General features: G+C 35.0%; 1 protein-coding gene across 5 annotated transcripts in view; it reads right to left on the minus strand.

Moving 5' to 3' along the window:
- LOC108141044 (afadin) overlaps positions 1–16,801 on the minus strand; it is a 51,446-nt gene extending 34,645 nt beyond the window's left edge. For 4 of the 5 annotated variants that reach the window (XM_041709668.1, XM_041709667.1, XM_041709665.1 and 1 more), the window contains exons 1-4: positions 16,349–16,801; positions 642–863; positions 474–582; positions 12–205 (exon numbers count right to left, since the gene is read on the minus strand). In XM_041709668.1, coding sequence (XP_041565602.1) covers positions 12–205; positions 474–582; positions 642–746 — 408 coding nt within the window. In that variant the 5' untranslated portion in view covers positions 747–863; positions 16,349–16,801. The remainder of the gene's footprint in view (positions 1–11; positions 206–473; positions 583–641; positions 864–16,348) is intronic. The other variant, XM_041709666.1, reaches the window with a different exon arrangement.
- Between the last annotated feature and the right edge of the window lie 1,185 nt (positions 16,802–17,986).

Consider the following 17,986-nt stretch of genomic DNA (forward strand, 5'->3'; position numbering starts at 1 on the left):
TGACTACTCACAGTGGTCTTCTGGTCTATGTTCTTGAGCAGGAACCGACCCTCGCGATCGTCGATGTGCCAGTTGAGCTGCACCAACAGCGGCTTCTCGTCGGCATTTAGTCTACGCTCCTCGCCATTGGCATGTACTTCGTAAAGGGCATAGTTGGGCACGGATAGCATTCGCATATCGGGACGGAATTTCTCAATGAGTGTGTCTATGGAAGAATAGTAAATGCATTCAGTTTTTTAACCAGATTTAGTTTTAAATTAATTTATTTAATTATTTTTTCTTTAACCATTTTAATTTTAGTTTTATTAAGAAAAATTTGACTTTACAGATCTATTTAAAATTTACCTATCCATGAACAATATTTACGCAAGTTCCTCATGTCAATAGAAATATTTTTTTTTTAATTTTTTTTTAAATTTTGGGTGATATATTTGACAGGTGTGAGAATAATCTTTTAATATGTATCACTTTACCTATTACATCTGTGACGGTGGCATCGGAAGCCACGCGAATGCATTTGGTGGCCACTTTCTGGCCAGCATCTTGGAAGTAAAAGCGCATAACGCCATGGAAGAGCAGGTTCTGCGGTTAAAATGATTATAGTTTACGGAGCTCTTTGTTTAATTGAGAAGCAGACTTACCTCGTCTGGTTCGGAGAGCGCAAACAGATCCAATCGATTGGCATTCCATTGCTGTATCACTGAACGAACTGCCTCGCGATCTAACATCTTTTTATCATGTGACATACTGTACAGGTGGTATTCGGGGTGGGGAAAGTCTCGTCTCAGTTCTGGAAATATTAATCGTGTTGTGACTCCAGTGTGACGTCGTTTTTATTTCGTTTGGTTGTGGGCTCTGACTATCTGTAAACAAAGCATACAATTTAGATAAAATTAGATTCTGGGTTTACAACTTCCATGAAAGCATCGTAAACGAAGGCGGAATCAGAAGCGAAAAGTAAAAAGTTGGCGCAGATGTGGCGAACATTAAATTTCCGTTGCCAAATGTAAACACCAATGGATCAAGAAGGGCAGCCAAACTTATATTAAATTTAAATCTGTACACCTCCAAAGGCTTATGAGGAAATCGAAACAAAATGAGTCATGAATGACTGAAATGTAAGCTTTATTTGATAAACAAGCTCTCAGTGTTTACAGCATATGTTTTAAATGGAATTGATTTTTAAGAAGAGTTTCTTAAGTTATTTTGTGCTTTCAGAATATATTGTCATTATTATAAACAAAAACACAAAATCGTGGCTTAAACACACCAACAACTTAAGTAAAGCCAAGCTAACTGGTTTCCCAATTTTATTTATTAATCTTTATTGTTTTTTGTCAAACTTATTAATTTATGTACCACATAGTTTAACAAAATAAATTATTTTTAACGATTAATTTATTTATTTTTGTTACTTGTATTTTTTTTAGGAATTAAAAAAAAAATAATTGTGATTAATTACCTAATTAAAAATAAAAAGTTTAACTATAACTGAATCAGAATAGGATATATTTAAACTTTTAAATTTTATAAAATTTGTAATGATTTAAAACTAATCTACCTTTTTAATCTATTAATAAATTACTCTAAGCTTTCTCATTCGTTCACCAAACATTCAGGGGTAATAAATGAAAAAGGCCTTCTTGATTTATGATCGGTTGGGTTAACATTTCCGGAGAGTGGGGAATCATGGGTTTCCCTGGCACATGTCGTCTACCACATAAGTATATGACAATCAGCCGGCTCCTCTACAAGCCAATTAAAAGTTCCATTACATGATCATATCTAACCAGAATTTCCCACACCAACTTTCCGCGCTCAGCGACCCTAAACAAATAACTTCATCAAAGCAGAAAATTTCAGTGCATTTGTACAAATAACCTCAAGACGTAATTTAGGGCGTGTTTCTCTGTTGTTTTGTGACCGGTGGAAGAAAACGTTCAGAGTTCAGCAAAGTTATTTCGACGAGAAGTGATGTCAAAGAGCGGAACTATGTCTGAACTAAACATTTCCAACCCTCCTTTCCTCTTTGAGTTCTTTAAACTTTTTCCCTGCTATCTGTTGGCATTTTTTTACCCCGAATTCTGTTGCTTGTTCTGTTTTTGTGCCGTCTTATATAGGCAGTTTAATAACCGTCAGCGGTTCTGCTTGGGGGAACACGTCGTTTGCGCACTGAAACTGGTCGATTTACAGACCACTCGTTCTATAAGAAGGGTGGGTGTTGTTCGTGGTGGAGTGGATGGGATGGTAACCGTTTATGCAAAGCTATTTTCACTATTTCCGCGAGGGCGCGCGTCGTCAATGGAAACTGCATTTCGAAATGTATCGCTAACCCTGTCTTTTTGAATTTTTATTGAGTTGTGGAAGCAGAGAAGTCCTAGCTGCATTCAGACGTGACCAAAACGAAAAAAAGGGTTTCGTTACCCAAACCCTTTGGGTATTTTCGTTGTCCGTTGCCCAAATTGCACTTCAATGGTTGCCAAGCCAAGGCATATATATTTGTTTTCAGGGTTGATTAGACATTGAAGGGCTAGAAATTTTAAGAAGTGTAGGGAGTTGTGCTGTTTCGCAAAATGTCTTTGGTGTAGAGCTATTCGGGTAATCTTTTTAAAATTGTTCTATTTTATGGTTGTTAATAATAAGAAATATGAGTCTCCATATAAACATGTTTAAAAATAACAAAGGAAATTGTTGATTTGTCGCTTTGCTTTTTTTTTATAATAAGGTGTAATGCATGATCTTCATTTCAGGCATAATACTCCCACAATGAATCTGTTTTCAGAATTCTTTATCGCTAAACCACTAATTTTAAAGTATTATCTTGTCACGTAAATTCCTTACAAGTTAACTGATGGACAAACGGAACAAACAATCCGTTCCAACTGAGGAGCAAAGCAAACTTTTTAAATTGCTTCCACAAAAAGTGGGGTAGCGATTCCAAACGGGAACAAAGACAAACTCTGTAATTGCTTAACAACATTATTAAAAAGACATAAAGGTGACATTTGATGTAGATGCTTTTGCTTTGCTGCTGGTCTGGGAATAAAAATGCTCCGGAAAAGATCGCGAGAGGCGAGATAATAAAACGAATTAAAAACGAGACGGAAAACCGCAGCCAAATAAAAGTGTCGCTTGGTGGCTTGAAGAAAACACAAACATAAAGAAGGCTAAAAGAGAAGTACCGCAAAACAAGGCGCATAAACATAAACAAAGCCCATTGACAGCAGAGGAGGTGAATGTACGAAGACAACAAAATACAAAACCCAGATAAACTTACATTTACAGATGCAGGAACAGTTGTGGTTAAATTTATAGTTTTAAAGTTAATTTCTAAAAACAAATTTATGTATTTACAAATATCAATACGAAACGCTATGCATTTCCTTGTGATATCAACTTTTATATTTTATTGTTTTAGTTTTAGGTTAAGGATACGCGACACGAAGACTTTTTTCAACCTCAAATGATTACTTTTTTGAAAATTAGATGATTTTGCTAATTGTTTTAATTTATGCATATTTTAAAGTAAAAGGTTTTAAATGTATTTTATATTACGATGAAACTATTTATATAACAAGTGACAGGTACAATTTAGTTGTATTGCTATACACTATCCACTCAGACACATCTGTGATTTTTAAGATATATATGCAAAGTTTCTGAGAAGCTTCAGACCTCACGAAGTGGGTCTGGGACATGTAAAATTGTTGCTGGCCTAGGCATAACTAAAAGTTTTTTCTCTTGCAGTTTTTTTTTTGTTTTTTATGCAGCTGTTGAAGCTTTGGCACCTGCAGCAATAGACTCACCTCACATGACGTACCCCTCCCCTTTGCACCACCTTTTCTGCATCTAGAGCTAATGTTTGCAAAAACTTGTTGCCGGTTGCAGTTTCTGTTCGGCGATTGTGTGTGGTTGTGTTGTTTTTTATTTCAATTAATTTCGGGGTCAGTGGGTTTGTAAAACAAACGGAAACAGCCAGAGGCTGAAAAAAAATGTTTAAATACAAACGATGTGGGGAATTACTAATCTGCACTTCCCTCAGAGGAAACACCTGATCTGCACAGTGAAAATAAATCAACACCAACTGCAATATTGTAAACTAGATTTAAAAAATGTATTTTGCCAAGTAAAATTTTAAGTATTGGCATTTATAAAATCTAAAATATTCGTTATTTGAGGTTTTTATTTTGACAAATCTTATATAAACGACGCTTTTTGAGATTTTTATTTTGACAAATGTTCAATAATCGTTATTTATGATTTTTTTTGCTCTTGCGAGGCCACTATTGCATGTTCGTCTACAAGGTGTATTAAAATTTGTTAATATGGACCACTAAACAAACTTACATATATGAATGATAACGTCCTTTTTTCCAGTATCATCTTCTAAAGACAAATTATATCCAAAGGTGCCCTTTCACAGAGCAATCAAACATCAACAACAATCGCTAATTTAACAAATGATTGTGGCCATTGTATACACTAGAATAGTGCTTGGTGAGTTGTCGATGATCTTTCTTTATTTTATAATTTTATATTTTTTTAGCAATTTACTAGTTTTTACTGTGCACAGAAATCTTAGACAATGCTCGAAATGTTTTCTTTAACCGAGAATTAATAGATTCACTAATTGTCTAGGAATATCTATATCCCTTGCCAATACCACGCAATCTCTTTCAAGCTGACAATAGACCTCTGAATTTATTATTCGCGACGCTTGTGCATATGCTTGATTTTTGGATCACCGCGAATAACACTGTGATGAGTGCCAATCAAAAATACTTATAAGAGGCATCCAATACGAGTTCAGAATTCGCAAGGCACCCAGTCTACGGTCAGCACAATGGATTTTAATGGTATATGCAATTATAGAAAAATGTACAGGGAAAAAATATCAACCTACAGCAATTCCTATTTACGAATTAATTTAAGTAAAGCCAGATAGTCAGACCAACATAGGATTTTGATATATGATTTTAATATACATGTATGTCAAAGATTTTCTGAGGAACAAACAAGTCATAAAACTATAATATCCTCTGCAAGTCATGACACTTCAATACACTTACTGATATGTCAGGGAATCCGTTTATGTATATTGTACAAACATTTGTCACGTTTTCTCGGGTTGTTTGTCTTTCAGTCGATTGGTTTTTGAGAGCTCTTTTACAACGGTTTCTTTGATCTGCTTTACTGTGGCTTCCTCCTTTTCTGTTTGCGACTTTACAGCCAATGACACATTCAGCAGACTCAAGTTAAAAACTATAAAAATAAATACTATAGGATATATAAAAGCAACCACTAAAGCTAACTTTGGCGGTCCAATTTGCATAGATCAATTAGATCAATTATTTTTGAATGGAAGGAAATATCTTGATGATTTATTTTTCCCAATCGTATTAAGAAAATAACAAAATTTAAAAAAAATATTTAAGGAAATGTTAGTTATTTTTTTAAACAAAACAATTTTAAAGCTTTTTAAGCTATAAAAAGCGCTTCCTATTTTCAACGTTTCTTTGAAATTCTGAATTACCCAATTACCATTTTTTCGAATTTTTTATATATTTGCGACCTTCTAGTTTATAATGGTAGTAATTTATTAACATTTTTATTAACACATTTTTGCTTTTGCGTTAAATTAAATTAATGTTGTTAACGGTTTTTTTGTTCAACACTTGCCAAGATTTTGCGGTGACTCTGCTGTCGCACGAAAATAAATATGAAAACCATTTTTCTTGAGACCGAAAATGAAAACAATAAACCGGCAAACGGCTTTAAAAGGCATACCGACGTGGTTATTGACTCTTTTTTCTCTGTGTTGCTTTTTCTGTTATTGTTATTGTTTGCTTAACTTTTTTTGCGTTCGCCTTTGGTCTTGTTGACCGTCGGACTGAGCAGGAAGCGAGTGATGAGCCCAAAGAAGTTTAACCATACATACTCATGTATGGTCTATAAAAACAGAAACAAATACGCACTATATGAGTCAAGTTGGTTGTCATTGTTGTAGGTGAATCATTTCGCTTTTGGGCCACGCTTAATTGGTTGATGGAATTGGGTTGGGCGAAATTTTTAATGAGCCCTGAATTGTTGCTAGCCGAAATATAGACAGTGTAGGTGTAGTAGAAAGCACAGAAATACTTCTTGAAAAAGAAATAATACACATTCAAACTAGAGGAAGTTCCTAGCGGAACTAATGTTTGAAAGACTTCCATAACTATTGTAGAAAAGCAATTATATATGATAGCTTAATATAATTTTTTTTTTAATTATAATAACTAGGTTAAATAACATTTAAAATTTAAGCTACAAACTTTTTATATTTGTATAACTTAATATTGTGATTTAAGAAAGTTTGTTAAAAATAATATGTAACGTTGAATTTGTCTTATTTTGGAAATATTTGTAAAAACTTAGTAAAATCCGTTAGGAGTGGTTTTGGCTTATTTAAATCCTTAGGTCATTGATTAATCTCTGAATTATTCAACTTTTCAGGTTGTTTCATAAGTTCCAAAGTATATTTGTATTAAAAGGCTTATAATAAACATTTTAAAAAAGCACTTTTGAGTTTCAAAGAAATGCCAGAGCAATCAAGATAAATTTAAAGATAAAGCAGATTAGGAGAAATCTTATATATATGTATAATCAGTCAATAACCTGTTGCCTGATAAACGAAGCTGTTTAAGAAAAGAAAAACGTGGTTCAAAGCAAAACAAATATTTGGTCTAATATGGGCAAACATCATTAATGAAAACACATTGACTATGCGTGGATGGCTCAAATAAACGTTTTAATAAAAAGCTTAATACGACAACATCAATATCAGTCCTAATAGGTAAAAAAAAAACAACATTGACAGAGAAGACAAAGAAGCGACAAATAAACAAGTGAAAGTTGATTAATAGTTTCCGTTTATGGTATAGTGTTTTCTTTTTTACAATTTTTAATGATTTTCTCGTCTTACATTTTCTGGCTCTACACATATTGCAAATATTTATTCCTTGTAATTGGCACAACGAGCACGCAACTAAAAATTGAAATGAGTAATGCATGCTAATATAAATTTAACGAAGGGGAAGATTTTTTCCTCCGTATATGTGAATTTTTGCATGCGCGCATAATTAAGTTATTCATTGAACAATATTTCTGAATATATGTGTATACATTTAAAAAGTAGGTCATGGATTTGAAATATATTTCTGATTTCCTTGGAAAAGTCTTTTTAAAAGTCGCAACATTTTTTTAACTTTCCTGTACAGATATTATGGGTTACAGGTAACATTTAGCCTTGACACTTCAGGAGCATACCCACGTAGTCTATTGCATATTTTCACATTCAAACCGGGCACTCCCTCCAGCTCAGAAATTTATGGGAAATTAACTAATTAAATATGCATGGATCATCGTGTGGGGTGCGGCAACGCAGGCAGACTATGGATGATCTCGCATGCATAATTATGAAGTTGTATATTTCAGTGAATGCAGTTAAGGGGGCAGAATAGGTTCCAAATTAAAAAAAAACATTGTTTTCATAATTTTTTGTATAAAAGTACAATATTTGAGGGATAAATGTTTGTATCCAGCGGACTGATTTATACAATCTCGATTTTCTCGTTAAAGGCAGCTATTTGGGTATTAACCAGTTAAATTGTTAGATATGAGGAAAATCAAAATGTGGGATCCCAAATAAGATAAATTTCTTTTTCTTTTTCAATCAAATCATTAAGTGAGTACCAACAGTAATATTTATTCGAAATGTCTTAGTCCTTAGCAATTTACAAAGATTTAATAATAATAATATATTTGCCCCCTCCTCCTCAGTTTGGCTTACCAACTATGAATCAAATGTTTTTTACTACTTTTGTTATCTGCTTCAAAAAAGCACAATGTATTTCCCGAAACTTATATGACATATAAGCACTTTACTGAACCACATTGGGATTCAACATTTTCTCTTTATAAACTACTTACGCAATAAACAGTTATATATGTATATTTTATGATTATTCAAAATGGCTTTGTCAAAACAAACAGAAATAAAAAGAGAAATCTATCTTCTCTCTTTGCGTAATTAAAAAGTGTGAAAAGTTGCTGAATGGGAGAAAAGTTTTTCCGCCCCGCTGGTCAGGTGTGGTCCGAAACCATCCGGTTTCGCCTAGTATTGACCACACTAAGCCACCGCTCATGTAATGGCCATAAGAAATCCAAATATAATTGCAACAGCCAGCATAAACAGTTAAGATGACGCACTCGGGCTGTTAACTTGCCCCAAGTGTAGTTGTATCTGATGTTGCCATTTTGCATGCTGCTGAGTTTGTTGTGACTGCTGGTGCCTAATTAGGCCAGGAAGCAATTAACCGGTTAAAAGACGCGACTGCCTGCGCTTTGTTTAATGCATCCGAGATATCCAGTCGCTCACAGTGTGCGCCAAAAGTATAAATAGGGACTATTATGAAACGGTTTTATTGTTTTTTTAGGGGGGAAAAGTCAAAATTTTTAACGAGTATTTACAAAATAAATGATCTCAATTGGTTTTTTGTGACGTACTTGTATCTGTAAATTTTTATTGTTTTTTTTTATATACAGGTTTTGCAACATTATAAATACAATAATATTATTTTTCTTGGTATTAGTCAGTTTTTTCGTAAAAAGTCATTTCAAAATTTATTAATGACATAAATTAATTAAGTTCTATGTTAAAAAAATGTTAATGGAACAAAATCATATAAAATTTATTTCCGAGACCTTTTTGTGTAAATTCACATAGTATAAATATTACTAAGCCCCTAACTCTGCACACTGCCTGAGAATATTTAAACGCACTGTACAGAGCTGTTCCCTGACATAAAAAAGGCAGCGGTAGGTGCATACTTAATGTGGGAAAATTATGCCGGGGCGGAACCCGTTGCTCGCTTTGAAGTCGTTGATTGCCAGCATCTGAGAAGCAGCTAAAGTAGCAGCAGCAATTGCGGTTGCTAAATGATCGTGTACTTACTTCTAATGGCAAAAACTGTTTCTGAGTGACACAAAGACATATCTCAGGGCGTACTTCTTGGAAATTTGAAACTTTCACTTGGCTGAACAACGCCCATAAAAGATAAACACAATGTACATAGGAGAAAGACAAACGCGAACTACGAAAGACGAGACATTAAGAGGAGTCGATAAAGAAGCAGACAACTGCGACAATTGGCAATATAATTTCAATTAATGTGGAAAATGTGAAAGGGAATAAAAAAAGTGGAAAGTAAAATTGTTTTGATCATTTCGCGTATTTTTATTCATGAAGTTTCAATAAATAAATAGTTTATTGATAACTGATTTTGGGAATTTTACTGAAATATTTTTATTATATTTCGCAGAGTTTGTATTGGGAAGAAAAATACACTCTAGAATTGGAATTCCATATAAATAGCTTAATTAATAAACGGAGAGGAATTTGGACGTTTTTAAATACTTATTTTTTCTCAGTCAAAAAGTCAAATCCTGTATCTGATTTCACCCATAAACAATTCTCATCAAAGCAGTACCAATTATGAATATTAAAAATTTAACCACAAACCGAATTTCACAACCGCCAAACTGTTGCCGAGTTTCTTGGGAATCTTAATTAAATGCCATAAGCAATTTGTATGCCGTTCGCTTGGCAAATCACCAACAGACGCAGGCCGTCATGTCACTCATAAATGCATATATATTGTTGAAGAAAATCGGAAAATACGGGGTACGGGAAAGAAATTCCTAATCACAACCGGTCTGATGTGTGGAATGCCGCATGGATTCGCCCGATTGGCATGTTTATTCATTATTCGTGCGTTGTCTATTGCGCAGGCGCAGCTGTCAACTGCCAACGATTGCAATTCACTTATCGGAGTTTGGGCAACTTCGAGTTTCTCTGTCTACGAACACTCCCTTTTTAACTTTTTATCTAAAAATTTCCCTTTGACCTTTAATTTGTTTAATGGAAATTATGCTGCAGAGCATTTAACAATCAATTGACTTCTGTATGCTTTCACAATCAATCAAATTACTCTCCTTAACAGACTTACAAATGAAAAAAAAACTCGTATTTTGTGCACATGAAATGTAGGAAAATAAGTTCCAAAAAACATCGTTGTATATTGGTTAAAATATATAAAAGACGAAATACCTTTAAACACAATGCCAACTTTCCATTTTTTGGACGATTTTAGCTACATTATTTTGAGATCTGTTATGATTGAAACAGAGATGATTAAGTACTGCGATGTTCCACTGGAATGCCCTGCCAAAATGTCCAAAATCATGTCAACTTTCGACTACCACACGAAATAATGCAAGCAAAGTTAAGTCGTGAAAACAACTAGACTGTGCATAAATTGAACATCTTTTAAGTGGAGTCCCATAAAATCTGGCAAGATCTAACATCTTTGTAATTACGGGCAACAGCAAACGAAAAATCAGTAGCATAGGTAGTAGGGCGGTAAATTTGCAGCTGTTAAAACAGGGAAAAGACAAGGCCAAAACACCGCCGCTAGGTGAAAAACCAAAGCAAATAGCTGGTAATCAGCTGTCGCGGCTCAGAGACTTGAAGACGGACAAAATAATTAGTTTCAATGAGGCGGTACTTGAACAAAAAAAAACATAGAGAAAGAAGCATTTTCAGGCAAACTCTAAGGTATTCAGACGGACATAAAGACAGGCAGCGGTAGACACATTAAGACCTCATTATGCATTCATTTGTGTGCGCAGTGAGCCAGTCGCAGAAGCCTGAGTGGCGGTGCGGTCTATCCTGCTCATAATTTAAGAGGAATTCGTTAATCCACCGAACAAAAGGCGCTGAAAATACTGAAACATTAACAAATTCTGCAAAAAAAAAAAAACAATAAGTTCGACTACTAGACTCTCTCGGGATAGAATCACCACTGTCGGAAATACTTTGAATACTTAAAAATAGTTTTAAAATGCTACTTTTTCTAGATTTATATTTCATTGGTATTGGTTTTAAGTATACACTAGAAGGATTTTAATTTATATACAAAAATTAAAACCAATTTATTTTTTAATCTTTTATTGTTTATGTTATTTTTGTTTTAAACTGGTGCTTGGCCTAAATTTTAAAAGATTACCTATGAATATTTTTCCGATTAATCGGCTCAAACAATACCACTATAAAAAGTGTCCCTAAATCCCGAGTTCTCTGCCAAACTTGTTGCCAAGCGCATTCCGATGATATCTCTTGGTGTATTTACGTCAGGGGTGGAATTGTATTGCATCAACACTCCTCGTATAACACACGGCGCTTTTGAGAGCATTCCCATAGAGACAAAAGGAGGGTCTCTAACACTAACAGTCCAGACCAGGTAACAAAAATCAAGATCATGCAAAGCAGGTAGCTAGCTAAAGGCAACACACGCACACGTTCGAAATTACTAAGCCTCAAAATAATATATAAAAAAGGGATCGAAAAGGTACACTGTGGAAAAATCGAAATTTAATAAGTTTTATAAGTCTGTGGAAAAGTGATGTGATAAATAAATTTGTGTCTTAGGATATGTTAAAGATTAGTTTTATTATGTCATAATAATAATAATATTCTCTGTTAAGTCATCGATGGATCTTGATTTTCCGCAGCCTTTCTGGTAATATTCAAATTATTGTCTGCTCTAACTCACATATAAAAATAAATAAACAACACATTATTTATTCAACACTAAACACTAATTCAGTTTTTAATTGAATTGAATTGAATTAATTTTTTCTCTGTGTATGCACCAGGGGGAGAGAGTGCACTGGCGTAGAACGTGGTTGGAAAAACCGTTTTTCCCTTATAAGTTATCCCAAATGAAAATTCCGAAGCATTCATTCAAGCCACAAGGGAAAGGTAGAAAAAGTACAGTCATCTCTGTGAGGACTGGCCCTTTATTGCACCTTTATGTACCTACTCCTGTTTGTCGCACTTCTGTCCATCAATGGCAAGGGTCGCTTGTCAATCAGCGGCGGTAAGACAAAAAATGGCAGGAGAATGAAACTCATTGCACTAGAAAGGAAAAGTCAACGAGTTCTCTGGGATGTAGCCAAAATGTTTCTCCTTTGTTCTCCACCCATGTTCCCATGTCGGGCTATTATGCGATCGGAATGCTTAAGTTTTTGGTTTGTAGGCTTGACTTTTCCCCGAGATCTTCTGTTTGCGATCGGTCCGGAAAATGCTGATTATTATGGCCATTAGGCCAACAGTCAGTTGACATGTAATAGGGAAATGTCTGAGATGGAGATTCCCTCTTCAGTAATACGACGGATAATAGAAATATATATATATATACGAACAAAAGACTTTAAAGATTCCTATAAAATTATTATTAAATGTACAAAGTTATTCAACAAAATGCACATATATCTGTAAAGAACACTTTAAATAAAAAAAAACAAATAAAAATAAACTAAAAATATAATAAATATAAATAAATTATATTTGTAATTAAATTTAAATTTCAAATTGTGACAAACCCAAAAATCTTAAAGTATATAAATAATCACTTAATCACAGTATTCCTAGTCGCAGTAAGTTGCATACCCTCACTGTTATATCTGAATGAGATGATGTATCTCATAAAATGCAGTAAAGTTCCAGCAGTGTTTTTTTTCTGCTTGACTAAATAAAGTTGATTGTCTTGTGTAATTTTAAACGCGTGTAAAATGTGCGGGAAGATGTGCGACGATACCCGCAGCTACTGATGAGAAACTTCCATGTGCAATTGTGCAGGGTGGTGGTCAGCGGGATATGCGCACTCCAACTGATCTACAAACTTTCTCACATGAAACCTCGCAGATAAAATGCAAACAAAGTGGAACAATATTCCTGAAGACACACACACACACACAAACACTTTAGCAGTCAAGTTTGATCGCCTTACGACAATAACTCACTCGCAAAAAAAAAAGCAAACAGAAAAAAGAGCATACTACAGAAACGGCAGCAAAAAGCACACACAACAAATATAAAATCACGGTCAGGCGGCAGAAGAAAACGAGTTTCTTAGCCGATCGAGCGAGTGAGCTGTGAGCTGTGAGCTATGCTCCTATTGCGATAGTGAGTGACTGGCGCAGCATTCGATTTGCAGAACGGGTTTGCGCACGTTTAAGCTTTAAAGGGGCGGAAATTGGCCCACGGGCCAAACAATGGGCGTGGCACTGACCGGTACACAACCGCTTAGCCAAACTGACCGACAACTATAAGTTACAAAATAAGATACGAATTTGGCATATTTGCTGCAAATAAAATTCAAGTTTGTTATAGTTTAATTTCAATTCAATTAATTAAATTAGCTTCATTGTATATTAAAATACCATTGAGTAAATAACAACAAAAAACCGATTCGCGCTGCGGATTTGTAGGAATTTTCATTTTATAAGGCTAATTCAAAATGTGATATTTATGGTTTTCCATGAATTATTATTAGCAAATCCACACAAGCTTTGTTTATGCATTCCATCAAGCCATAGAACGAATAAATAAAATAACTCAAAAACAGCTGCACGGACAAAAGCTCGGATTTCCAGCTAAAACTCCCCCAAAAAAGCAGCATATAATAAACTACAATTTTGAGCAAAATGAATTCGTCGGGCAGAACCACAAAAGTAACGCTGGCGCGCTGAAAGCAAAAGTAAACAAAAGGCGGAGAAGAGGGCGGTGATCATGCAAACACAAAGCCAAAGCCAAAAATAAACATTTTGCATTTGAGAAGCAAGAAACGCAAAAGAGTCCAATTACCCGCCAAGCGGCGAATGAGATATTGCCAAATAGGCGCAAAAATATAAGATTGAAGGAGTACACGAGTGCGAGTGCGGAGATTGTGGGGCCTCAACAGGCGTTAAATTGCAGCTTTGCCAGGAAACTGAGAATGCAATTTGGCCAACACAGAGCGCTGGCTAATGCGGACATGCCCCACATCGCACGCAAAGAAACTATAACTGAGACAATTTAAATCACATCTTTATCGAAATATTAAAAATAAAAGAAAAAAATAATTAAAATAATCAGTTTGTGAAAAGCCCCATAAGAATTACCGGTTCCAAAACTATATACACACATATGTAGAATAGTTCAAATTTACCAATTTAGTTTGGCGAAAATATACTTTTAACTTTTGGACTGTAAACTTTTTTTCTGGGCACTTTAAATCACTTGATACGATACCTTAAAGCTTATCTACTGTTCTGTCGTCTAACTATTACGAATTTCTGATAACATTTTATTATTGGGTCAATTTAATGTGCCTTATAGCTAACACACTTAATAAAGCTTGCCCTAAGTATACCGAAACGTATATATATATTTTTTGTATACTTATGAATCAAATTGTACTTATTATGTTGTATATACAAAATAATTAATGTATTAATTTAACATAAAATTTATTAATATTGTACAATATAACACAAAAAATAGATTTGGTTTTAATAGTATTTGGTTTTAGAAAATCCTGAAATCCTAAATATAATGCTTTTGAAAGGTCTTTTCCGCCCTTTAAACAGAAATGTCCTCATAGAGTAAATCTCCTTCAGATCATACAGGGAATTTGGCTGGTCCTCACACCCTGATCTATGTACATTAATTTCAGAAATTCTTTTAACGGCGGCCCAATATTTTATCTGCATTAGTCGGCTGTTTGGCTTGGGGGGACTCTTTGCCGTGGCGTAATTAGATTATCTTCCACCTGTGTAGCTACACACATTTGTTCCAATGTACCTGTGCTTGTGGGCCAGTTTCTCTTTCTTTTTCACTTCGCATGGGCGTTTGTAGATCGCCGTCCTACATTTGATTTTACCCCCGCCCTTGTTTTTGATTTTTGTATTTATTTACCTTATTTATTCAGCTTTTTGTATTGGCTTTGTACACATTCTGGGAAGTGGTAATTTTCTTTCTTGTTTTTCTTTGCCTTCCTTATCAGCTGTCAATGCAATTGCATTGTGTCACTGTTTGTGGGGCAATATAATTTTGGTTTATCATTTTTGGACTTTTTTTGGGGCACAGAACGCGCGATAAGGTAACTGGAATGTGGAACGTGCCCATTGATAATAAAGCAGGTAACATTGTTTACACCCAAACTCTGAACTTCCCCGCCAAATCATACTTGAAATCATACTGAATTAAAAGGAAAAAATAAACCAAAATAAAGCAAACCCATGAGTCATGCAAAAATAAGACAAGTACAAAGTTCAGCTCCACAAAATTGCAGTCGCATGCAGTGAGGTGTGCGAAAATGGCAAAAATGGAGCTGGGCGAGAATGACAAACAGAGAAACAGGCTTGTGGAGCTACAGGGGACACTCGGTTGATAGACATCTTTAATTTATTCAACCGCCAACTAAGAAAATCTTCGACAAGAACTTAATAAAGAAAAAATCTAAAATGAAACATAATAATAATGAATAAGTTTAACTTAAAAGTAGTGACTTTTAGGGAGAGCTCTATAATTACAGTTTGTTATACTTTTTAAGTATTATTCTAAGGTAATTGATCTTTCGATCATCATGACAACACACATCTCAATTACTATAATTTATATATATGTAGAAAAAGAAAAGAAATTTAATATAAATTCTAGGTTCCAATTTGACATGCTCCACTGTACTGGCTATCAGTGTTTCTCCAATTGTTGTTGTTCTCTGACGGTGGGCAAGACAACAACAGTACAATGACCGAAAGTTTGCCGTGCAAAAAATGAGAGAGAGGGAGTGGAAAAACAGAATTGTAAGCCGCAATAAAAAAAAATCGTAGTAGAAAAGTAAGCATGTAAGCTACTACTACTAAAAACCTGTTAGTCAGTACAGAGCACTAAAAATTCCAATCTTCCAGTGGCTCTCTCCACTGGAGATTTTTCTGCTGCTTGGTTTTATCCGCAGGTTTCCCTCTCTCTCTCTTTGGTCGCAGGTATAACTGTTTGGGCAAGCGAGAGGGAGCACGAAACTCCAGTGGAGACTTCTGGCAAGCGAAACAAACGATCAAAATGAACACTCTGATAACGTATGAAGGTGAGCAACAAAATAAAAAAATACCATCACAAAAAACAACAACAATAGAAATGTCGTCGCACCCTTTTCTTTTCTTGCAAAGAAAGAAGAGAATGGAGCAGAAGCGCAAAACCACATCCCGCTGGAAGCGTCTCTTTCCCCCTGTTGGGGAGAGCGGGATAGAGAGAGAGCTTAAAGAGGAGCGGGTGGCTTTGTGTGTGTGAGGGAAAACAAAGCAGACGCCGTTGGAATGCCGTTGTTATTTTTGTTGTTGCTAAGCCGGACATGGCAATTGTTGCATTTGTAGTTCAGAGGGGGTGGCATAATTCATAAATATCAAGGGGCTCTATTGTCTATACCTCTTTCTTTGTCGCCCGTTTAATCCAATTTATCCAGTTCGGTAATCCAGGTAAGATGCAGAATAAACACCTTTTCCCCGTAATTTGCGTATTTTGCACTGCACTTGGGGCCGCTAATTAAATTAAGCCAGCAATTAAATATTGGTTAACTTTGTCGTTGTGTTGGTAGTTGCTGTTTAGCTTGTTGTTGCACATTTCGCGTCGCGGCGGCTGCGCAGTCGGCGTCGAAAGAGAGCCAAGTGCACAGGGGAATGCGAATATTGTGGAGAAATCGCGAAATGAAAACAAAAAGCACTCTTTTTACAGGCTGCGATTGCGGTGCGAAGCGATCACAATAAAACACGGCACTTACGATCTCCGCACTTGTTGCAATTTAGATGGGGAAACTCGGCGATCGGAGAGCTCAAGAAACGCGAGCAACGCGCGCCTTCAACATTTTTTCACAGTGTGACCATCAACGGGAGGTGGAAAAACGTCGATGCCAACACGATATCATCGATGCCAACATCGATGCTTATATCGATGTTGCTGCCAAACATCGATGACACCGATGTTTTCACCTCTACAAATAAAATGTTAAGTCATCGTTTCCCTACAGAAATGTTAGAAAAATATTGACTTAACATTTCTGTTAGGAAATCGACGATTTTGAATTTTGGATTTCAATATATTAATAAAGCTGATCAGGTCCATGGATTCGGGCTCCATGATGAGTTCTGCCAAATTTCGATCAGAAAAAAAATGTTTTTCACTGTAGCCAATAAAAATAGCATAAATTAAAATTCAAGTTTAAAATTTTTGTCTTTATTAATTTATAATTTGTGAGCAAAATTTGTGTTGATGTTAACATTTACAAGGTTTCCGGTGGCAGCCTACATATTTGTATGATTGTTTTCCTGGCCTAACGCCGAAGTGGAATTCTGGCAAGGTAATATTCAAAATTTAATAATAAATCAGACCTGATCACGGTTAATAGCATTCTGTATATAAGATTACAAAGTTACTTGTTTTCTAGCAAAAAGAGTTTTATTCTATTTAATAAAATAAGTAGACTGGTGATGAAAAAATAGTATATCCAAGAGAGATAAGAAAAACAATAACTTAATTTTCAATCAAATCGAAAGCTCTTTATTCACCATCCATTCTATCAACCCTGCTGCTCACTTGATCGATCCCACAAGAACCCACAAAACGTATGCTGTTTTTTTAAGATATTTTTTATTCAAAACATCGATAAACGTTGATATTTACCGCCAAAAACATCGAAAACATCGACATTTGCACTGTGACCAAAGGAAAGCAGTGTGACCATTTGAAAAGGCTACACACAGAATTAAATAAGCAATTTCAATAACCATGGTTGAGAGATTCGCTAGCACAATAATTAACAGAGCACTTCTCTGTTAACTGTCAATGCAATGACATGGCCGTATACAAAATTCAAATAATTATAATTAAAAAATTCAAATAATTAACCAATCATTTTAAAGTTTGTCAAATTTCACTTGAAATAAACATTGGAATTAAGAGTGTTTTGGGCTAAAGAATTGTTGGTAAGTTTTGTATCGCTCTTAGCGCTAAAACCCCTACACTGATAACAATACATAGCATTAAATAATAATTTTTGGATCTAAACGT

Source organism: Drosophila elegans, unplaced genomic scaffold (genome assembly GCF_018152505.1).
Source record: "Drosophila elegans isolate 14027-0461.03 unplaced genomic scaffold, ASM1815250v1 contig_476, whole genome shotgun sequence".
NCBI lineage: Eukaryota > Metazoa > Arthropoda > Insecta > Diptera > Drosophilidae > Drosophila > Drosophila elegans.